At 51.7% G+C, this 20,766-nt stretch overlaps 9 protein-coding genes across 9 annotated transcripts; 5 read left to right on the top strand and 4 right to left on the bottom strand.

Annotated features, from left to right (window-relative positions):
• Positions 1–646: 646 nt before the first annotated feature.
• Positions 647–2,678, bottom strand: BJX67DRAFT_379910 (uncharacterized protein; the record flags this gene model as incomplete). The annotated part of the gene is made up of 4 exons (XM_071032679.1): positions 647–916; positions 979–1,573; positions 1,627–1,705; positions 1,757–2,678. 4 exons carry the CDS (start codon positions 2,676–2,678, stop codon positions 647–649), a joined length of 1,866 nt encoding a protein of 621 aa, XP_070887510.1.
• Positions 2,679–3,218: 540 nt separating this feature from the next.
• On the bottom strand, positions 3,219–6,001 carry BJX67DRAFT_44078 (DNA-directed DNA polymerase eta). The gene has a single exon (XM_071035002.1). The coding sequence runs from the start codon at positions 5,670–5,672 to the stop codon at positions 3,669–3,671; it is 2,004 nt and encodes a 667-aa protein (XP_070887509.1). The 5' UTR covers positions 5,673–6,001; the 3' UTR covers positions 3,219–3,668.
• Positions 6,002–8,168: 2,167 nt separating this feature from the next.
• Positions 8,169–9,239, top strand: BJX67DRAFT_44177 (uncharacterized protein). Its single transcript, XM_071035005.1, has one exon. It carries the CDS (start codon positions 8,378–8,380, stop codon positions 8,960–8,962), a length of 585 nt encoding a protein of 194 aa, XP_070887508.1. The 5' UTR covers positions 8,169–8,377; the 3' UTR covers positions 8,963–9,239.
• BJX67DRAFT_43785 (putative transcription factor RfeG) lies at positions 9,096–10,431 on the top strand. Its single transcript, XM_071034999.1, has 3 exons — positions 9,096–9,363; positions 9,469–9,513; positions 9,580–10,431. Exons 1-3 carry the CDS (start codon positions 9,229–9,231, stop codon positions 10,201–10,203), a joined length of 804 nt encoding a protein of 267 aa, XP_070887507.1. The 5' UTR covers positions 9,096–9,228; the 3' UTR covers positions 10,204–10,431.
• A 1,488-nt stretch (positions 10,432–11,919) lies between these two features.
• BJX67DRAFT_44392 (uncharacterized protein) lies at positions 11,920–13,637 on the top strand. Its single transcript, XM_071035006.1, has one exon. The coding sequence runs from the start codon at positions 12,215–12,217 to the stop codon at positions 13,139–13,141; it is 927 nt and encodes a 308-aa protein (XP_070887506.1). The 5' UTR covers positions 11,920–12,214; the 3' UTR covers positions 13,142–13,637.
• BJX67DRAFT_349723 (NADH:ubiquinone oxidoreductase subunit NDUFA3) lies at positions 13,361–14,324 on the bottom strand. Its single transcript, XM_071028772.1, has 2 exons — positions 13,808–14,324; positions 13,361–13,698 (listed from the first exon to the last, which is right to left on the bottom strand). Exons 1-2 carry the CDS (start codon positions 13,989–13,991, stop codon positions 13,652–13,654), a joined length of 231 nt encoding a protein of 76 aa, XP_070887505.1. The 5' UTR covers positions 13,992–14,324; the 3' UTR covers positions 13,361–13,651.
• On the top strand, positions 14,264–16,277 carry BJX67DRAFT_44161 (dolichyl-diphosphooligosaccharide-protein glycotransferase). Its single transcript, XM_071035004.1, has 4 exons — positions 14,264–14,589; positions 14,653–14,763; positions 14,829–15,529; positions 15,582–16,277. The coding sequence occupies exons 1-4, from the start codon at positions 14,448–14,450 to the stop codon at positions 16,008–16,010; spliced, it is 1,383 nt and encodes a 460-aa protein (XP_070887504.1). The 5' UTR covers positions 14,264–14,447; the 3' UTR covers positions 16,011–16,277.
• Positions 16,278–16,359: 82 nt separating this feature from the next.
• BJX67DRAFT_379905 (PET191 family protein) lies at positions 16,360–16,720 on the bottom strand (the record flags this gene model as incomplete). Its single annotated transcript, XM_071032678.1, has 2 exons — positions 16,360–16,543; positions 16,620–16,720. 2 exons carry the CDS (start codon positions 16,718–16,720, stop codon positions 16,360–16,362), a joined length of 285 nt encoding a protein of 94 aa, XP_070887503.1.
• A 486-nt stretch (positions 16,721–17,206) lies between these two features.
• Positions 17,207–18,673, top strand: BJX67DRAFT_371251 (sterol esterase; the record flags this gene model as incomplete). The annotated part of the gene is made up of 2 exons (XM_071031056.1): positions 17,207–17,321; positions 17,382–18,673. The coding sequence occupies 2 exons, from the start codon at positions 17,207–17,209 to the stop codon at positions 18,671–18,673; spliced, it is 1,407 nt and encodes a 468-aa protein (XP_070887502.1).
• Positions 18,674–20,766: the final 2,093 nt, after the last annotated feature.

Below are 20,766 nucleotides of genomic sequence, written 5' to 3'. Positions count from 1 at the left end.
TCGCCGCCAGATTCGTAGTAGAGGTCGTCCAAAAGAGAGCCAAGAAGGAAGCGACACAACCTGTCTCACAAATTGAGACATTCCACGCAAGCCTTCTCCCGCGCTTGTCGCTGAAGTGCGGAGAGCCTCCTCAACCCCAGTGCAAACGAAGAAAGGGATCCGATCCATCCGTTAGTGAATGGAGGTGGAATCTATCCCCGCCGGGGAGGCGAGTCTAGGCCCGAGCTCCTGTGCGGAGTTGAAGAATGTTCCAGGACACAGTAAACATGTATGTGGAGAAGGAAGCCATGAAAATTTGCATTTTCTCGGTATGTATGCGAGGAAACAACTACAATACTATCTTCGAGCTTGTCGGTTGGACGCACTCTCAACGATACGAGGGAGGGGTCTTCCTGCACCGATCATGGGTTCAGCCCGTTTATCGAATATGCATACGATGATTTGTCCAGTCTCACAGAGTGAATGTCTGGGTGAGACAAGACACCTACTCTACTCTGTTTATGGCGCCGACTTCAAAAGACATCTCCAGAAAAGCCAATCAGGCCAACTACCTATTCTCAGGCGAGATTCATAACCATATAGATTTCATCTAACGCCTCAAGTGACTCCGAGGCAAAGTCGTGCTGTTTCCAAGAGCAAATTTCCCCTACCACCGACCGGAGCGAGCTCTATAATAGCCGTCCTCTTTGATTTCTTCTTCCCGCTCCCTCCTTCTTCTATCCTCCCGATACTTGCGGTCGTCCCGATGCTGACGGGGAGGCGACGGTGCCGGCTCCAGGTGTAGAGGGCCGGACTTATTTGGCGCAAATCTTGAAGAAGGGGGTATAGAGCCGCGCTCGCGGTGAATCTCCTTGAGACGGCGGCGTCGTGCACGCCGGATATCATCAGACTGTTCAATTAGGGCATCTACATCGTCCTATTGCAGAAGCTGTCAGCCGATCATCTTCGATGGACGAGGAGAGGTGAGAGGAAGCGCACCGGATGGAGATAGGAGAAGATGTAGTAAAACGAGTCCATTTCTTCATACTCATACCCTGCACGCTCTATCGCTTCTTTCACGACGAGGTCCTTTGTGATTTCGGTCCAGAGGCGATCTTTGCGGTCTTTGACACCAATATACCGCCGTTTAACTTTGCCACGGGGAGTATCATCATTGCCGAGATCCCTTTCATCCTTTTCGGTTACTTTGGATCTCCCACTTTGTTTAGGCTGCCTCGGCTCCTCGCGAATATCGACCAGCTCCGTTTCCGCATGTTTCGCTTTGGAGGGAGCTTGAACAATGGCCCAGCCATCCATGGTTTCGCTTGAAAGCGAACTCCGGGAAGATGACTTGGGTTGCCGGCGTCGGTAATAGTCTTCTTCTTCAACAATTTGGCGGTTCGTGGACCGGCTTGCACCGGTACGCTCATCTTCTATGAGGATGTCCCCATCGCCCCCAAATACCAACCCATCATCAATCACTAGGGTAGCATCCTTCCTTCGTCGAGAATGAGATTCAGGGGCAGGTTTCAACGAATCCTTGCTTCGCCTCTGAATCTCAACCTCGTCTCTGGCCGACTTCTCCATCTTCCTTCTACACAAAAGTCAGTCAGTGTGATCGGCAGGGATGAAGAGGCTTCGGGATACCTATGACGAGCATCGCGTTCGTTGAGGACAGTCTCCAGGCTGGGCACGCGAGGCGGGCTAGGTAATCGATAACTTGTCGCTAGTGTCCAGTAAGTAGTTGCGGCACCGTATTTCTCTGAGGTTTGCCTACCATGGTTGATTGATTTATTTCTTGAGTTTTTGTAAACTGGTGGCACAGGGGGTGGTAGTGGGACCTTGGGAAGTTCTGAATCAGATAGTTCCGCAGATGAGGATGACGTCGAGGACGAAGAGGACAACGATACGCGTTGGCTCCGTGCGGGATACTTCTGTTTGATGTGATTTCTCCGTGCTACCCCTCGCCGACTATGTCTAGGTATGGCGTCTTCTTCGCAGTCGTTACTCTCATCTTCCTCCCCTCCAAGGTTGACATGATAGTGCGACCGATGCAGTTGCTGGGGGTTAGTATCATAACGTGTGCGTCCCCGGCTTTCCCTGCTGTTCTCCCCAGCGCGGCTGCTCTTTATATACATCTCCCCGTCATATCTTGACTGATGCACGCGGCTTTCTTTCAGGCCTTTACTGCGTGGTACAGGCTCTTTGTGAATATCGTACCCATGTCGTGATACAGGTCGCTTTTGTCTTCGAGCAAAACCCTCTCGCTTGTCCGATTGACTATCCGTATATCCGCTGTCGGACTCGTCGGTGGAAAAATATGCCTCTTCCATACCAGGAAGTCTGGATCCTGACCTCCCCCGCGGCCTGTCGGCATTTCCGTCAGTACCTCGTGTCTTCCCCCTGTTTATATCATTTACTTCTGGCGGGTATGCATCAAGGTTAAGCCGCCCAAGCCCTTCGGCGATTCGGGCGTCTTCTTGAAGGTATTCATAACTTTCATGGGGAATCTCAGGCCGTGGACGACCTGAGAAATGACGTCGATCGAATATCTCAACAGGCGGGCTGTTTGGTGGTCGATGAGCATAGTGCGCGTCTCGGTCAACCTGTAACCCGCCCTTCACCCGACCGGGGTACAGCCCATGTTCAATGTCATCCACAACATCGTCGTACTCAACCGGACGGCTTCGACGCGGCATGGCGATATTTTGAAGCTGGTGAACGTTATAAACGCCGAAAAGTATGTAAACTGGAGAGTAAACAGGACCCGTCACCTCGCGCGCTTTCATGAGATGTCGCTGGATTCGTATTTCAAGCTGTGGGTCGGTTGTTCAGGTGGTTGTAAACAATCCGCGTGATCCCCTCGACAAAAGAAGGAAACAATTGAAGAGCCTGTCGTCACCATGCTCTTAGATTATCATCGAGAAGAAAGGATCTGAGATCCGTTGTCGTCGTTTTATTGTGGAGATGAGAGTCACCGTGCGAGACGCCTGGATGGATGAGCTGTTCGCCTGCCTGAAACGAACCCCGCGGCTGCGCCAGCTGATGTCACGCCGCAGGATGTCTGCTGAGGCACACTTGGTACCGACAGACATCGTCCTCAGCCGAACAATGTAGCTTGCAGACAATACTAGGTATGCGTATACGTGACTGGTTATGTTTCCGGATTCTCTGGCTGAAAGGGTGAATAATGTCATTGCAGGCCCTGACTGCCGCGAATCAAAGTTAAGTACGCGTATAATTTGCTTAGACTGCCCCAAGCCAGGGACTAATAGGGCCAGCCGTTGCTGGTTTCTTTGGCTGAATGACCTTGGCACGAACCAGCCTTTGCTACTGGCGTAAGACCGGAATTACAGCTGGAGAATATGAGCGCATTCGATGCGATCCCAGATCACAAAGTGAGCGAGCGTACGGCCCAACAGCTTTACTTTGGGTATACCCACCGAGAAGCATGAGGGCAATGAAAGCATGGAGGATCCAGGTAAAGCAGCCATGCAGCAGCTCATCCGAGCAACACTTCCCTAAGTGTAGGCCGCGAGATGCGGACGAAGGGGTAAGATATGCGTGTCATGGCTGTCATAGCTGTGAGGCCTGGTACCAAGGAGCTAGATGTAGTCAGCGAAATCCCATATCGAGGAAGCTGCTTCGTGACTCTCGTCGGGGCTTATTTTGCTTGGAGGCCAGTCATTTCATCCAAAGGTGAGTCGGGTCTGTCCCTTCTCTGCTTTATCTCGACCGCTGCGAGAAGGCTTCATCCGGGAGTTTGGCTGAGCAGCTCGGTTTGGTAACCGAGGCGCCTGGCTGTCTCTGGCAGATTGCCGTTCCTGAGCCTCAAGATCCTTTGCAAAATGCCAGTCCGTATGTTCGTCCTCTTCTTCAATCAGAACGGCCTTTCCGCATCGGGAGCAGTTGAAAGCATTCGAGTCTAGATGCCCTTTCGGGTGGTCAAGCGAGAGCCCATCGTCAACATTAGTCTCGGATACGTTGCCCGACAGGTCTAGCTCAGGTGAATGATTGATATCCAGATCAGAAGACTTGTTGAAGAACCGCCTTAGCCCGCTCTCTTCAAGCTTTCTCCGCTTCTCATCTGGTTGCTGTGCCGCCGGTAACTCATCCAACATATGAATCCGAGTTGGGCCTTCTGCGGTTTTCGCTTGGTCTCCTCGAAGCAAGAAACTATCGATCGCTTTGTTCTTGACCACTCCGTCTTCGAAGCCGCCAACACTCAAGGACAAGTTCGCACAGGGCCACGCACTCCCATCCGCGGCGACTTGTCTCAGTAATGTCGTACCGAGGCCGAAAAGAAGATTCTCGTCGATATTAGCAGATCCAGGTATAGGCAGCTGGCGAGATCTGACCTGGCCACCCTGTCGGTGGTGCAAGGCAGCGGTTTTTGGGCGGCGCTTATTCTCAAGAACGCCTTCCTCTACGAGGCGGCCATAGATATCGGCTGCGAAAATCCGCAGCCACTTATCTGCCTGGTCGAGACTGTTTATACTCGGCCTAAACGACTTCGCGGAAAGCATGGATTTGATCTGCGTTCTGGGATTTACCTCACTTCGATCCTCCCCGCGGATGATACCGTACAGCCAGGTCGCCGTACCATCGCTCAGTTTCGCTCGGAATTGCTCTAGAGGCACCTTGAGGAGGTCGCTGACCTGTTCGGTTCCAAACATACCGGAGATCTGGTCTCCCAACTTGCCGCCGAGCATTCGAATCTTGGTAAACTTGAAGCCGCCTAAAAAGTTCTGGATGGCGCGATTCCGAACGACCGTTTGCTTGTTGGGCTTGTTCATAGCACTCCCAAGCTTTGCCATCATCTTGTTCTTAGCTATCCCAGCTGAGCAGGTGTAACTGAGCGTGTCCCAGACGGCCGTTCGGACGGATCTGACAATCTCAGAGCCGATGAGCACGGCAATATCATCCCAGTCCGGATCGTTGACTTCCGGTTCATTTTCATCCAAATCAATTAGGCAATCCTCCGCATTCCAGTCTAACTTGGTTCTAGGCGGGCAAGGCAACAGGGTAGCCCGATCATCGCTAAGCGGTTGTTCGCGTAACCCAGGATACCGCTGAAGCAAGACCCCAAACACCAAAGGCGAAACGTCGATAAAGACTTCATCAACGCTTGCCTTCTCCACAAGGGCTTCCTGCATCTTAACCTGGCAGCCCAATTTTTGTAAAACCCCAACCAAGTCGGCATACCACCTCCCCAACTCCGCTTTTATAACCTTCAAAATCCTCCTCGATTCCGCCCGATACGGATCAAGACAAACCTTATCCGTCCCCATGTTCTTCCATGCATCTTCTCTATACGCCCACTTCCCGCCTTCCCCCTCGCGGAACGTAGCAACATGCTGCAGCACAATATCCGGACATTTCTCTCTCGCTTCCTTCGCACTTATCATCCGCGTGATCCCAAACTCTCGCGCCGGGTAGTTGATCGCAATGAGCGAGTCCCACTGTTGCACGGCGAGCGGTGTCTGGCGCGGCGTTCCCAGGCGAACCATCTCACATTGTGCGTAAAAGGCGTCGAGGTCGATGTGCGCTATTACTCGGAGCTGGCAGGCTGTCGAGGCCTGTCGGAGGAGATGGACCTGGCGAAGGGTGTATCGGGACTGTTTGTCCCTTAGGGAGTCGCGGGAGTCGCGGGATTCGCGCGACGTGGGGAGTTCTGGGGAGGAGCGGGACATCGCGAAAACAGCGACGGATCACACATAGCGGATTGAGAATGGTAAGGCGTAACTAACAACGCGGTGGACAAGAGGGTTGTTGGTGCCAGAGTGCCGTGTTAGTGTGAGGCTCTTGAAGTTCTGAGGGTCGCTGGTCGTCATCGTTCCCAAGGTCCAGCGAGGTCCAGAAATTTGATTTCCAGATCGGGTTAGACCCTGGACTCCCCCAGATTTCATTGCCATGGGCGCTTTTCTTTCCACATGGCTACTATTATTCTGGGAGTAGTTTTCTTTGGGGGAATGGTAAATTCCATAACTCTCGTCTACGGTGTACTGACCGAGTAGCATGCCGCAAGGCGTTGCGAGCCTAGTTTCGAGGCACGGTTAGGAGGAGCTTGTGGCCAAGATATATAGCCAGTCCAGTTTGATGATGATATCGGGACTCTCCAACCTCAGCCACGTTTTTGCGTGCGACCCACAGGGCCTAGGGATATTGGAGAGAGGATATTTGACGTCGTACTAAGCAAAGGTAAGATACGAAGTGTGCCTACAGGTTCAATCTCCATCTTCATAATTCTCTTGAATTTGGAATCTACGATTGACCGAAGAGCAACACGCCCCGGAGGGTTAAGCTCGGGTGGGCACCTCCGACGCTGAAATATTTGTGACGCCGGGAAAGTTAGTACCGTATGGCTAGGATTCTCGAGAATGAGTTCAAGCCTTGAAAGGAAAGGGGAACAAAACTGGAAAGTAGCTCGACGGACCGCCTGGGCTCCGAGTCAGGCCGCAAAGCACGGGGCAAGATACACGGTATGAGTCCGCTTTGCATTTGAATCCGGTTGGTGACCGTGGGGTCGTCTTCCAACTTGGTGTCGGTCTTCCGGAAGCGTGAGAATCCCGAGTTAACCTTGGTCGACAGTTTGGGTTGAAGGGGAGGCATGATCATGTCCATAAGTCGACTCTGCCCGACTGTCTCAGGCGAGAACTCATTCTCCACTTCGACGAGCCAACAGCTGGAATCTCTTTCGGGCCCAGGCGCGCAAGCAGGTTCCCCGACATCCGTCGACATTGAATCCTGCAGCCGCTGAATGGATGACAGGAGCAACTCAGGTGAAAACAGAATGAAACCTGAGGAACATGCTGATGTGTGGCCTTGCACACTGAAATCGCTTTGGGTGTTCCGCGGCTTTCGGCACCTTGATCCTTACGAGCGCGCCCTGCTATTACTACCCATTGAAGCCGCTTGGACTGCCCCCTGTGTGTGGAGGTGTGGCTGTGGGAGTAACATGTAAGGGAGGTACGAAGAAGCGACCATTCGACGGTAGTAATCCTGGACAAGGCTGGCCAAATGGCCAAGGCTAGAGAGGCTGCGGTGATAGACCACGCAACAAGGAAGGCGATCGGTGAACTGGGATCTCCCCATGGAATTTGCGTTTTCAAGAAATTGTCAGATCAGCTGGGGCTGGAGTTAAAGGTCAGTTGGCGACCCGGTTCGATTCGTCTCTGAATGGCGTCTGGATTGTGAAGCACGACCGCTTGTCGTTGAGGAACACGAGAGCAGTGACAACGATCAAGGAAGGACGTCAAAGCTGTTCTTGTTTCCTTTCGATTGGACGACCGGGCTGAACCGCGGACCCAGGAAAGCGGGTGGTCCAGACAGGTTGGAACCTTGGTTCGCGACCGCGTGTAAATCAACAACAATAATTAGTTGTTGATTGGAGGATGGGGATGTCTGGAACGCTGTGGTGACTGGAAAGCGTCGAAGAGTCGAAGGAACCCGCCAGGGAACAACTGCCCAAGCCGCCACACGCATGTCTGCCCAACTCTTTCGCAATTCCCCTCCGCTGCCTCACTGGCTGGATCCAACACAATCTGGCACCCAAAAACTTCAAGAGAGCGATCATCATCCAATGTATGATGTGTCGTGTCTTCTTGGAAGAAGAAAAAGTTTGCTTCTGTCTGCGACTCTGCACCCTGCACAGACTCGACTCCCCTGGGATTGTTCATGGTTCCTTTTGCTTGGAGTGGCGCTCAGAATATCACGTAATAATTCACATCATGGGTAGACAAATCTTACCTGGCCAATCGTCAGGACATGAAGCCCTCTGTAGGGGTTCGGTGCGTTTTTGTGGGCTTCATTTGGACGCAAAGAAGCAAGGAAGAAGCATCGTCAATCAGTTTGCTTCCAGAGACCTCCTGCCTGTCTCATCACCCAACGAGAATGTTCTTTATTTCAAACCCAAAGGAGGCTGGGTGCCACCTTGTCATAAACAGAAGAAGTTGGGGCCCGTCTGTGGTACCAAGTGAGGCAAGGACTGGATGATCGTTGAAGAAGTCGGAACGCTTGCTTCGCTCCTCTCCAGAGGGGAGAGATCTCTGCTTGATTGTCGCTGTCGCTTGGAGCGTCAACGCTGGAAAGCGGAAACGTCGTTCGATCCGCGCCCTTGGGTTTCTGGAGAGGATCTTTCTTTTAGTACTCTGTGCACCCACAATTCGAGATGAGTCAGAGACATCCTTCTCCTGACTTCTCCTGACGAGCCTCGAGAACTGTGCGGAAGTACTGACATCCATCACCGTCCTTGCCTCCCAGGCTTGGGCACTATCCAATGACAAGATGCAGAAGGCGGGAAGGGGCAGGTCCGCGACACAGATCCTGAAGCAAATCGCCTGTCAATGTCGACGCCCGTTCAAATCCAAGCGCCTAAGCCTTATTTGTCCGTCCATGCATGCAGATTCTCAAGAATGATGGTCCTTGTGGTTGTGGAGTCATGGAGGAGAGTCGTGGCACCAGACGGGCCAGCAGCCCAAAGGCCGAGCCCAATGACAACCCAATCACTCCCTCACGGCGCAGAGTCGCAAAACCCACACTTTTTCTCCTCTCTTCCCTCCCATCTTTTCGCCCCTCGCTTCTTCTTCGGCGTCTCTGGCCTCTTCCTTATCTCGCTGGCTCTTTCACCTTCTCTCCTCCGCCCTTTTCTACTCTCCCCTTCTCCCTTCCTCTCACAAATCCTCACACTGGCACTTCCGGCCAGCTCCAAGGTAGCATATTCCGTCCACGGCATTCCTGGAGAACGACAATCGATCCAAAAACCTGGAGTCACCCCCTAGCCTCTCCCCAGTTGTCTCTTCCATCTCGTCCTCGTGTCTCGTGGTCTCTTCTTCGCTCAGTCACTTGGACCTTTGCGCCTGCTGTCCTTTTCTCCCTACATCCTGGCTCCTCCTGGATACCCTTGAGGACTATCGTATCCCTCGCTGACAGACAACCGTGGGCAAGAGTTTCTTTGTTTTCGTTGCCGCCAGGAAATCCATAAACCAGCCTCAGCTGAAACTCATCCAACTCGCACCTCTGTCCCACCTTGGAACTTTGCCAAAGCAGAAGTCAAAATTGCTTTATTTCCGGGTTTGGGATCTTCAGCTTCATAGAAAAATACCTGAATTATTCCTGAAGAGCCACCATAGAACAGTCTTGATTATATCCTCTTGGACTTAGCCCGACTCCTATATTCCCTGGACTCCCTTTGGCCATCTGGACCCTCTGATTTGTTAAATTAACGCCGGACTCTCTTCCCTGGACACAATGACGAGCCGTCATGGACTTGAACGTCAAAATGAATACTTCATTCCCGGAGATGGTATTAGCCGAGAGGTAATCCAGGCCGACATCTGCCGCTACCTTGGAAATGATGCACTTGTAAGACCTGGAAACCATAATGTCTGTCTCTCTGATTTTCTTTCGCGTGCTGTTGACGTGCACCCGCCAAGGAAAAGCTTGAATCTCGATCATTTGCCTTGAGTTTCGTAACTGATCTGTGAACAGGGTCGCCAAGGTTATTTCATTCGGGCATACCGAAACCTCACATCAGTAGGATCCTTCCATGCTTAGGAAGAATAGTTTGGATAAACGGGGACTGACAATGCTGTTGCACAGGAAATGATATCTGATCTGAAAGCGGATTCTGCTCGATGGGAAGCGGACGTGAGGAGCCGGGCTGACCAGGGATACCCACGAGGCAATTACATTCAGGACTACAGTTACTCCCAACCTAACCGGGCCACCCCGACGTATGCACCTATGCATGCTGAAGTGCCCCAGGGACAAGGCCCTTCTCCCCCAACGACTTTGTCTGCACCGCTGCCGCAATATGCGGAGCAGTACCCAGCAACCACAAGTGCGCAATACTCAAATGCTCCATCATATCCTCCGAACCATTCGGGCTTCGGGACTGGCCAAAACCCATACCCCCCGCAACATGTTTCATATACCGCTCCCAACCAACCTCCCGTGACTACGGAAGGTCATCCTTCTTACACTTACGCCCCTTCTAATTATGGCTTCGATAATGGCAGAAACAACGCTCCGCGATATGCGGGCCCTGGTTATGATCCTGAGTCTGATTATGCCACGGTTACTACCGGAATGGCCTACCCTACTACTGCTGCCCCTGACCCACGGATACCAATGGAGCCAAGATATACTCCAGAGTCTGCATACTCTGATCGCAGTAGGCCGCAGCCAACACGAGAAAGAGAGGCTCCGCGTCGAACCCGGTGATAAAGAATGGTTTCACTGCTCTGTGTGAGAACTGGGCGTCCTTGTTACAACGATGCCTTTTGTCTCGTGGTCAGCCGAGGCCGCGGGATTAATGAAGTTAACGCCATGAGATCCTTTTCCTTTGCCGCCTACCACGGAGCCTTTATGGATCACTTTTTTCTTTTTTCTTTGCCTCCGGGAATATCGTGCCGGAAAAAGTGTGCTTAAGTCATTGTTTCGGGACCGATTGCAGCCATGGGGAAGCGAACCTTAGATTACCGGACATTGCTCGATTCACCTGGACGTTGCGGGCGTCGTTACTTGCTTTCTTCTTGCCTCTTTCTTTCCCCCCTTTTCGGATCGAACGTCCCCGTTGGCACTGGTGGATGCTCGGCAGGATGTGACCTTGACTTGTGATTTTCAACGAAGGTTGCATTGACCTTCTAATGTAAACCTTGACCGAATATATGTGATGGTTATGAAAGGTGGCTGTTTGGCTTGTTCATTGTAATGTTGGCCGGGCCTCTGATTTCCTTTTCTCTTGTTGCTGTGTCAGACAGTTGATTCGCTCCCTGTTGGTTCCTTTCGTGGTGTCCTGGCTGCCAGCCGTGGTTTGTGTGTTGCCCTCTAATATTTTTTCGAGGATCGTTTGTTACTACGTTGTGTTGAATCGGAGGGGGGTTGCCAGCTGACGTTGGTATATACCCTACCAGTTTGGCGCGTTGGTGATATACGGTGATGTAGATATGAGCATACATGGCGTTTTCTCCTTTTTTACTCTTGGCAACGGAGGTGTTCCAGAGTGATTCAAGAAGCTACTCAACATCCAATTGGAATTGTTTCTCCTCTTCTTTTATCCTCCATTAGTCTGCAAACTCAATCAGTCTCCTTTTATTGATCTTACGCATGTTCTCGGAAGTCTCATGTTGGCCGGTTGCAGCCTCTGTCGCCGACGATGCATTCCTCCTATACCAGTCTTGGTGTTACATTCACTGCAAGAGAAAGTATTTCCGGCTGAGTAGGAACTTGCTCAATCCCATTTCCCTCCACTCTCCTTATCCATACCATGGAACAGAGCTGGATTAAGGAGCAAATTTTGATTGGCTCTGGCTTTCCATTCAACGTCTCTTGTCATCTCGTTCACATACCTGGCTTTGTTCCACCGGCTGTTCTCCCACCCTTTCCTCCCCTGCTACTCACTTGTGTTTCGCAATCAGAGTTCATTAGTTCTGTCTCTGGCCATGTCTTAGAACTGCACTCTCATTCCCTCCAACTACCTCCACCACAGGCAAATATCAGCAGGGGCTACACCCCACTCGCTTGGAGATGGGCCGTGAATCCTTTCCTCAGTTCGCCGATGGTGACATTACGATAACCATACTATCAGACATCTACAGGCTTCACTCTACAGTGATCACAGACTGCTCCGGGACCTTGAAGAAGTTGCTCGAAGGGAACCGTACACCTGCCATACCAACAAAAGGGGAGGGCCGTACGTCCTTGGGCCGTGTCAAGATGAATATGGTTGGCTCGCCGGATCATAAATACGGAATGCTTGAAGTTCAGGTAAGCGATCTCAAGTCCTCGAAATGGGCATCGGAGTCTTCGATACTAATACATCGATCATCCAAGGGTTACGATGGTTCTCGATGTATCGCGGGAGGGCCTCACCTATGTGCATTTCCTCTGTGGCCACTGAAAACTCGGAACGTCTGGGCCAATATGTTCAAGATATTTTACAACTTCGCTCCGGTTCTGGACGATTGCGGCTACAATTCGATACTGGAGAACTGCCTTGCGCTTGTCGAGCTGGGAGAAGAGATCCTGGCCTCTGATGCAGTTGCTCGTGCCTTGAAGACAACACTTCCCAACTTCGACCAGCAACTTTATCGTCTCATCTCCCGGGATCCGGTTTCGTGGATCGGGCTCGCAATCAAAATTCAATCGGGACCCATATTCCAGGAGTCAATTATACATCTGGTGGGAAAATGGGGTCCGCTCGAGGAGAAAGAGCGTGAATCCTTGCCCAAGGATGTCCGCGGCCTATGCGAGGGGAAGTTGGAGGAGCTCAATTCCAAAAAGAAAACTGTCGGTGCAAATTGTGAATCATCTTCCGCGTGCACGCTCGGGTTCCACGAACAACGCTTTCATGTGGATGGCTTTAGCCTTCTACCAACAGTGGCTTTGTCAGTCCTTCGTTGAGAACCGCAACTATCCTGCACCGGATGGAGGAACTGCCTTTTATCGAGCTGTTGCTGCTGGAGGTGACGCGTACCTGAATAAGATTGACCAAGGTATTGCCCTTTTCCACTCCACAGAGAGCGGGAGCCAGAATAAAAATCGATTGAAAGAGCTCGAAAGGGACCTCAACAAACTCAAAAAGGGCATAAAAGACTTCGTCTCGGACTTGCTTGTCAACCATGCCAAGTATGATCCCAGCATTCTGGGTGAACTCCCATACCTGACGTGCTGCAAAGTGGACGAGGAAGAAATGCCTCAGAAATCAGGGGCGTCCAGTACCAGCAACCAAACCTGGGAGATCGGAGAGGGCAGCACAAGCGGCAATTTCCCCGTGAATGACAACGTACAACACGGTCTTCTCGCCTCACCCCCGCTGAACGTGCGCCTGCCACCCATGGAGTTGCTTGGAGACAGCGTACACAAAGGCCTTTATGACATCGACATGATCCCACGTATACAAGACACCCCTGACCTGGACGCATTCAGCACTCTTGGTCAAACGGGGAACTTGACCTTGGATAACTCAATGGATGCTTCCAGCTTTCCAAACATTGACTTCGGGAACTCAATCCTTCCGGCCCCCGGAATGCTCAATGGTAGTTATCAGACGCAGCCTGCTGAGAATGGCAATTTTAATGACATGGATATGTTTGGTGTGCCCCGGATCACCGGATCCGAAGAATGCTTCCAGGTTGAAGGGAGCATGGCATTTCTTTGAAGCCGAATTGTTGGAGATATGTGTCTAAGCGACTATCGTTCTTTCTTGTTTTCCTTTACCTTTCTGCTGTTTGCTGGCATTGTCATCTTAGAGCGGACCCTGGGGTCATCAATGTATTATATCTGCTGCAAGCGTGGGGTCGGGACATCAGCAGAGTAGTCACATGAGGCACACGATAGTTGTACTCAGCCTTTTCAACCGAGTGAAAAAAGAGTGTTATGCCGGATATCAATGAAAATGCATTCTTCTCCAATCTATAACCCTTTCTTTGTACAATACACTGCATATAGCCCCGCAAGACAAGTCACCAGCCATGAAAACAGATGAGAACCCATTCTGGCAAGGAAGCGAGGGCGAGAAGCGGAGCTTTCCCCAGTACTGCTACTCGACCGATAGATGAGTTTACCGCGAACGTCCGATAATGTGGAGGTGTTTTCGAAATAAATCGTGAATATTTTCCAGCTAAACAACAGCAAAAAGTGATACCAAATCCGTTACCCACGTGCCGAATTACTCGTCATCGTAGCCCTGTGGAATAACCCGGGGACCTTGAGGAACTATTGTGGGGAAGAGAACAGTCAGTCGACTACGCGCGCCAATCGTAAAGAGCAAACGGAAGAACATAGCTCAAAAATGAAGCTATACAGTATGGACGTCAGTACTTACTCGGATATGTCAATGGGATAGGCTCCGGGTCAACGTCTCCGAAGTATCGTCTGATCGGGGGTAGAGCAACCAGCATGACGGGCCCAGTTGAGCCGACAACGAGGGAGTAGAAGATGGCGGGTTTTTCGTGGGAGGCCCAGCGGAGGTATCGAAGGGGGGTAGACCAGAACTGGGGGGTAGTCATTGTTGCGACGCAGGTCGGCGGTGGGAGGGAAGGAGAGGAAGAATCTGTGGATTTTGGGGGGATGGTGGGTGCGCAATTCCGGGGATGAAGTCAATTGAGTAGGCCGGAATGGGAAGACAAGCGTAGAGTCCACTAATAACGATGGTAGAGGAGGCTGAGAAGCTGGGTTGTGAGAAGATGGCGGACGAGGGGAACCTCTGGGATTGTGAAGTGAGGTTGAAAGTGGCGGCAAGCTGGGCCGCGGATTGGCTCAAGGCTGCACCTTGGATGAAGTCTTGGCGGCCGGTCCAAACACGTCGCCAATTTGGAGCAGGACTCCCGTCGACTATGTTCTAAAGGATCAACTTCTCTTCGACAACGCCGGCTGCAATTCTTGTTCCCCTTTATTTCTTTTCCTTTGGTGACATTTTTTTTGGTCGTTCCCCTCGCCTTCCGCTGTGCGGAAGCTTCTTGAAGATGCGGTGGTGTTCGTCTCTCCTGCTCTTCGGCTGCTTGGCCGCCGTCAATGCATTGAGTAGTTCGGGGAATCGATTGCTTGTTGTTTTGGAGGACGCTGCGGAAAAAGGCCTATATTCGACACTATTTGGAGACTTAGAAGGTATCTCTATGTGGCGATTAGCACAAGAGAGGTTCTTTATTTGCTAACCTGTCCGTTTGACAGCTCGGGGTTACAACCTCATATTCGATTCTCCCAAGAATGAACAGCTTTCCTTGTTCGAGCTTGGGGATAGAGCTTACGATCATGTCCTCCTTCTCCCTCCCAAATCAAAAGGTGCGCCACCGACCTAGCTGCGTATGTATAAACCGCTCGTGTGAATCGGCAATTGACCTTGGCAGGCTTCGGTCCGTCGTTGAGCCCTAAGAACCTCGTCGACTTTCTCAACAACGATGGCAACGTTCTTCTAGCTCTCTCTGGCAAGTCTACAACGCCCAGCGCCGTCAGCTCTCTTCTCCTAGAGTTCGATATCCACATCTCCCCCGATCGTTCCTCCGTCGCGGTCGACCACTTCAACTACGACACCCTCTCTGCCTCTGAGAAGCATGATGTTCTGGTCCTCGAGCGTCCCGGCAAGTTAAGACCCGACACCAAGGAATTTTTCGGCGGCGAAGGTATACTGGCTGTTCCAAGCGCTAGTCCTCACACACTTGGTGACACTTCGCTACTTGCGCCCATCCTCCGCGCCCCCGCAACCGCATACAGCTACAACCCGAAGGAAGACTCGGGATCGGTTGAAGAAGTCTTCGCTACTGGCTCCCAGTTGGCCCTTGCGTCGGCCATGCAAGCCAGGAACTCCGCTCGTTTCACTCTTCTCGGATCGGTAGAGAGCCTCCAGGACAAATGGTTCTCCGCCACTGTCAAGGCACCAGGGGGTAAAGAGGTCAAGACAGCAAACCGGGAGTTCGCGAAACAGCTGACCGCATGGACTTTCAAGGAGACTGGGGTCCTTAAGGTCGAGAAGATTGAGCATCATCTTGCCAAACATGGTCTTGCCTTGGAAGACCTGAACCCAACAATCTACCGGGTGAAGAACGAGACTGTACGTCCCCGCCTCTTCTCCTTCTTCATACCCACTAACTTCTAGTCCGCAGGTATTCACCATCGAAATATCCGAATACGCTCATGACCGCTACATCCCTTTCGAAATCCCCGAAAACGATGCCCTTCAGCTCGAGTTCACCATGCTCTCCCCCTTCCACAGATTAAACCTAACCCCCATAAAAACGACCGAAAACAGTACTCTTTTCAGTACCCAGTTCACAGTCCCCGACCAACACGGCATCTTCTCTTTCCGCGTAAACTACAAGCGGCCATTCCTTACAAACATTGAAGAAAAACACGAGGTGACCGTCCGCCACTACGCGCATAACGAATACCCTCGCAGTTGGAAGATTAGTGGAGGCTGGGTGTGGATTGCGGGCCTCTGGTCTGTTATTGCCGGATTCCTGGCGTTTGTCGTCATTTGGCTCTATTCGGAGCCCGCCTCTGCGGTGGACGGGAAGAGGAAGAAAACGCAGTGAACTTCCTTGTAATTTGTTTGATTTATGTTTGTATGAACAGAAAGAAAACGTCCTGAGAATCCAGATGGAAGTCGAATAAGATTAGATTTCACCAGAGTTTTGGGTGATCATTCCCCGAGAATGTCTAAGCCTACACCAAACCGTCAGCATCATACAGTCTGAGAGCTTCAAGCACCTATATGTACACAGAACCTAGAACAGAAACTCCAACCCATGCCACAAGAGGGGAGAGAAAGTCAAAAGGCAGAACTCCGGCAGCACCCGAATGGATAATGCAGTAGACATATAACTGTCGTGTCACAACGTCACCCCCGTCCTCCACCGCGGCCGCCACACCGCTGGTCTCTGCTCACAACCCGCGGGTCTTCTCCGGATCCATCTGCACCTCATCGCCACTGATCTCCCTGACGGTCTCGAAAGCCGGTTTACCCGCATACAGCTGTTGCGACGGGCCAGACTTGCCATCAGTCTCTTTGGACATCTGGAGGGGGGCGTTCCCACGGAAGCGTTTGCGCATGTCGATTAGCCCGCGTCTAGAGGTTGGCGATACGATCAGTTCTTGTTAACCTTTCCCGCTGGGCGTGTTTCTGGGGAGCGGGGTTTACTGACTTGCACTCGCCGAAGCCTTTCCGGAGCTGTTGGCACTTGACGGGTAATTCGTCCACGAGTGGTGCACTTAGGCATTCTCGGGGCGTGTGGCGTTGCACCATGATGCAGTCGGATTGCTGGAGACATTGGGCCAGAGCATCGCCTGTCAGAAATTGCGTTAGAGGCAGTGTTCGCTGCTTGCGGAGGGTTGATCGTGTTATCGGCGGGCCCGAAGAGGTGCAGTCGGACCGGTGAGGCTCGTGGGGTTCAAGACAGCTTACGGAGAGCATTGCAAGAATTCGGCATCTTGGAAGCGATGCGGTCAATGCCTTAGGAAAGGTTGGGATCCGCGATGAAGTTGTCGAACCGGAGACGCCTAAGTTATGCGGCCTTTGACTCCGCCAGCAAAAACCCACTGGCCAGTCTGGAATTAGATAAGCGCCATCACATGAAGACGCGGCGCTTCATGACGTCGAAGTTATTGCTTGAGCTCCTACTTATGCAGTTCAGGGAAAGTTTATTGACCCTGTCGCTATTTCAAATTATGCACTCTTTGTCTGAGTACAACTCTTGGGGACTGGCTGGCTCTCGATAGCAATTTCGTCAATATGGCCCGTGTACCAGTCATTGGGCGACTTTTCTGGTTCGAATATCTGGCGCTGTTTGGATCCTTGATTTTGGTTCTGCTTGAGTGGATCATTCATATTATTACATTCTGCCTTCGTAGGTGATATGATACACAGGGGATGCTTCTACTATGGATGAATTGCTGACGCGAACTAGCCGAACCAATTATCAATTTCTGCTATGAGCGGTCCAAAACCATTTTCAACCTCGTTATAACCACTGAAAGACGAGAGAAGCATGGGAAGGAGAAACGGGTTGCAACTGCAGTTGCTCAGGCATCAGACTTTGCAGAGATATGTTCTATCTTTGGCTACGAGGCGGAGGAGCACATCGTTCATACTCAAGATGGGTATCTACTTGGCCTACATCGATTGCCCTATCGCAAGGGCGAAGAGGGCCATCCCGTCAACAATGGGGAGGGAAGTGTCAAGAAGAAGGTCGTCTATCTCCACCACGGCTTGATGATGTGTAGCGAAGTCTGGATCTGCCTGACAGAAGAGCAGCGCTGCCTTCCATTTCAGCTTGTGGAACGAGGGTACGATGTCTGGTTAGGAAATAATCGAGGGAACAAATATTCCAAAAAGTCCACCACACGATCGCCATTGTCGAACGAGTTCTGGGATTTTTCCATCGATCAGTTTGCCTTTCACGATATCCCCGATAGCATCAACTACATCCTCCAACTGACAGGGCAGCCTTCCCTGTCATATATTGGGTTCTCGCAGGGCACGGCGCAAGCGTTCGCCACCCTATCTATCCACCCACAGTTGAATCAGAAGATTGACGTGTTTGTGGCTCTCGCACCTGCGATGGCGCCGGCTCGCATCTCAAACCCGGTTGTGGATTCTCTCATGAAAGCTTCACCGAACTTCCTTTTCCTCCTCTTCGGCCGTCGCAGCATCCTCAGTTCAACTACGATGTGGCAGACCATTCTCTACCCTCCGATATTCGTGCGGATCATTGACACCTCGCTCTCCTTCCTATTTAATTGGAAATGCAAGAATATAAGCCGCAACCAGAAACTAGCGGGCTACCTCCATTTATTTTCCTTTACCAGTACCAAGTCTGTGGTACATTGGTTCCAGATTATCCGCAACAGGAACTTTCAGTTTTACGATGACGAGATTTATGCGCCTTTCACCATTGTGGCGAGCGAGCGATTTTACAAGCCCGTCAAGTATCCAACGAGAAACATCAGAACGCCGATTGTCTTGCTGTACGGGGGCAGCGATAGTCTTGTCGATATCGATGTGATGCAGAAAGAGCTCCCGCGTGGGACTACAGCCAGGATTATCGAGAAATATGAGCACCTGGATTTCCTGTGGGCCAGCGATGTACCCGAGCTAGTTTTTAGCCATGTGTTCGAGGCTTTGAATCGCTATAGCTCCACCACGGGTCTTCAGGATGGTAGGATAAACGGCGTGATCAATGGTACGAGAGCCATGTAGCGGCCTGATCCTCAGGTCTGCAGGCGCAAGGAGGAACCAATGTCCCTGTCAAGCTGGAGTTATGCTCGAGCAGCTTCTCCAACGTCATGTCTCTATTGTAGCTGCTTGCACGGGGTATCCAATCTGGCTTCTCAGCTGTACAACGCAGTGCATCTGGGTCTAGCCAGGCGCCATAGAATCCTAGTCAAGGGCAATCAGACCGACTCTGACGTAGCAACGTCATCTTACCGGAACACCACAATGAAAATCCGAGGAAACGTCAACGGCCCACTCCTGTCCCTCTTATCCTGCGAGGTGCTCTTGTAGAATCTTCACCAGTGTAGATGGTGCCAATGTGATGAGTGAAGTACAGCCGGAACGGTCAGCGTGAGTTCACAAAGATGATGGCTGAGTATGCACAAATGGACCAGGGTTCTGATGAAGGAAGGAAACCGATATTCATGGACGAATCCGGAGTTTGCGACGGCTGTGCTGACTGGATTGAGGTTATTTCTCGCTCTCTTGCTTCGGGCTCCAGGAACATGATCCATCGATGCGTTGTTTGGATCCTGGACGTCTGGCGATCATCGCTGCAGCGTAAGAGAGAGCTCTCATGTCCGACGACGGATAGTGATAGGTAATCTGGCGGCATTGGCTCTGTTTCAGTAGCCTGAGCCACTGTGATGAAGAGGCATGAGAAGGAAGAGGCGAGGGTACCTATAGGTAGGGTAGGGGTCGGATCCTTCCAAATCGGACCAGGAGGTTTTCCTTCTTCGATGAGGTCTTTCGATTACTTTCTCTTCTAGCGGTCACCAACGTTCAGGCTGTCAATGCTCGCAGCATGAAGCAAAGCAGGCCTCCGAGACCCAGGAGGAGAAGGCTGCTGCTTCAATTATTTCTTGCTATTTATTCTCCTTGACACCGTTTATCGACCGATGGGATGTATTCTCTCCCCCAGCCCAACAACTCCCATCAATTCCTCCCTCATCATTCGCAATTCCTCTCCTCTTTTCTTCCATTCTCTATCCCCTACCTAACGATCTGAATTACGACGCTCGCGCCCCAAGGAGCCATCTTCAGCACTCCCACCCGGGTTAAGGTTTTGTGGTTCCGAAGAAATTCCAATTCCACACTTCACCGCCAGCCAAAGCTTCAGCCAGTTCCTCGTATCTTGTCGGAGGAGACTCGCAGCTTCTCACGGGAAGAAAAAGAAATTCAGAGAAGCTGGGAGCAGTAAAAAAGCAAACACGACGCAAGCTCATGAAGATTGTCCCATATTTCATCATTGTTGTCGATGCGGCACGGTCCTTCAGGCTTCAGCTTCCTTCGCCAGACCCAAAGCCCGCATTTTGACGCCTTTCTCTGTGCTCCCCACAAGTCCTCAACAAGCTAACGGCCTGTCCTTTCCCTCCTGCGACCTTCGGACTAACTGGAGTCGGCCTGGCCGTGCCTTCGCCCCCACCGGCACTCAATCGCGCGTTCTCTCCATCGAACTGTTCGAACCGTTAGTTCGCTCCACTGCAGTTCGTTCTCGAACCTCTGGACGCACACTCTCGCTTCCTCCTCCCTCCCGATCTCTGCTTTTCTCTTCCCTCGCTTCCTCTTTCGCCTTAAGCGCCTTCATCTTTCCCAGAACCATCCAATCGGTCAGCAATTGATTGAATATCCATCAAGACCGATGTAACGGACCGTGTGTTGCCATCGCTGCTCTTCTAGCTTCCCCCGCTCCCTGACCCCCAAACGACCCTGTCCGCCATCCGCTCCAGCAGTCGCTCACTCCGCAAGCACGCGCATCGCAACGCAATCCGCGGAACTGTGTGCCTTCGGCTTACAAGACTATTACAGGTTTTGACTTGCCTGCCGCCGAGAACGAAGCGTATACTACATACTTGCGGACGCTTGTTGGACGTGTCTGGCATAATTCCTGCCATTGAGCAAGCCAACTCCCATTCAGAGACTCGGTTTTAGCTGCTGCTATCACAATTGCCTATTCCAATGCGCGCACAGTGAGTCTTACCCGGGAGTTCAGTTTGGGTCGCATGATATACACGTTGGGTGCTAACGATGGCTCCGTGTCGCCGGCAGACGGGAATATCATATTGCCGTGTTAGGCG

This window comes from Aspergillus lucknowensis (genome assembly GCF_044049455.1).
Source record: "Aspergillus lucknowensis strain CBS 449.75 chromosome Unknown BJX67scaffold_13, whole genome shotgun sequence".
Taxonomy (NCBI): Eukaryota; Fungi; Ascomycota; class Eurotiomycetes; order Eurotiales; family Aspergillaceae; genus Aspergillus; species Aspergillus lucknowensis.
The sequence above is the reverse complement of the archived record's forward strand: the minus strand, read 5'-3'. Positions and strand labels throughout refer to the sequence as shown.

Coding starts and splice junctions, on each gene's coding strand:
- BJX67DRAFT_43785 (XM_071034999.1), top strand. CDS start 9,229: ATGACGAGCCGTCATGGACTTGAACGTCAAAATGAATACTTCATTCCC. Junction 9,364..9,468: donor TAAGACCTGGAAACCATAAT/GTCTGTCTCTCT, acceptor ATCTGTGAACAG/GGTCGCCAAGGTTATTTCAT. Junction 9,514..9,579: donor CATACCGAAACCTCACATCA/GTAGGATCCTTC, acceptor GCTGTTGCACAG/GAAATGATATCTGATCTGAA.
- BJX67DRAFT_349723 (XM_071028772.1), bottom strand. CDS start 13,991: ATGACTACCCCCCAGTTCTGGTCTACCCCCCTTCGATACCTCCGCTGG. Junction 13,699..13,807: donor TATCCCATTGACATATCCGA/GTAAGTACTGAC, acceptor TCCCCACAATAG/TTCCTCAAGGTCCCCGGGTT.
- BJX67DRAFT_44392 (XM_071035006.1), top strand. CDS start 12,215: ATGTCCGCGGCCTATGCGAGGGGAAGTTGGAGGAGCTCAATTCCAAAA.
- BJX67DRAFT_44078 (XM_071035002.1), bottom strand. CDS start 5,672: ATGTCCCGCTCCTCCCCAGAACTCCCCACGTCGCGCGAATCCCGCGAC.
- BJX67DRAFT_44161 (XM_071035004.1), top strand. CDS start 14,448: ATGCGGTGGTGTTCGTCTCTCCTGCTCTTCGGCTGCTTGGCCGCCGTC. Junction 14,590..14,652: donor ACTATTTGGAGACTTAGAAG/GTATCTCTATGT, acceptor TCCGTTTGACAG/CTCGGGGTTACAACCTCATA. Junction 15,530..15,581: donor ACCGGGTGAAGAACGAGACT/GTACGTCCCCGC, acceptor TCTAGTCCGCAG/GTATTCACCATCGAAATATC.
- BJX67DRAFT_44177 (XM_071035005.1), top strand. CDS start 8,378: ATGCAGATTCTCAAGAATGATGGTCCTTGTGGTTGTGGAGTCATGGAG.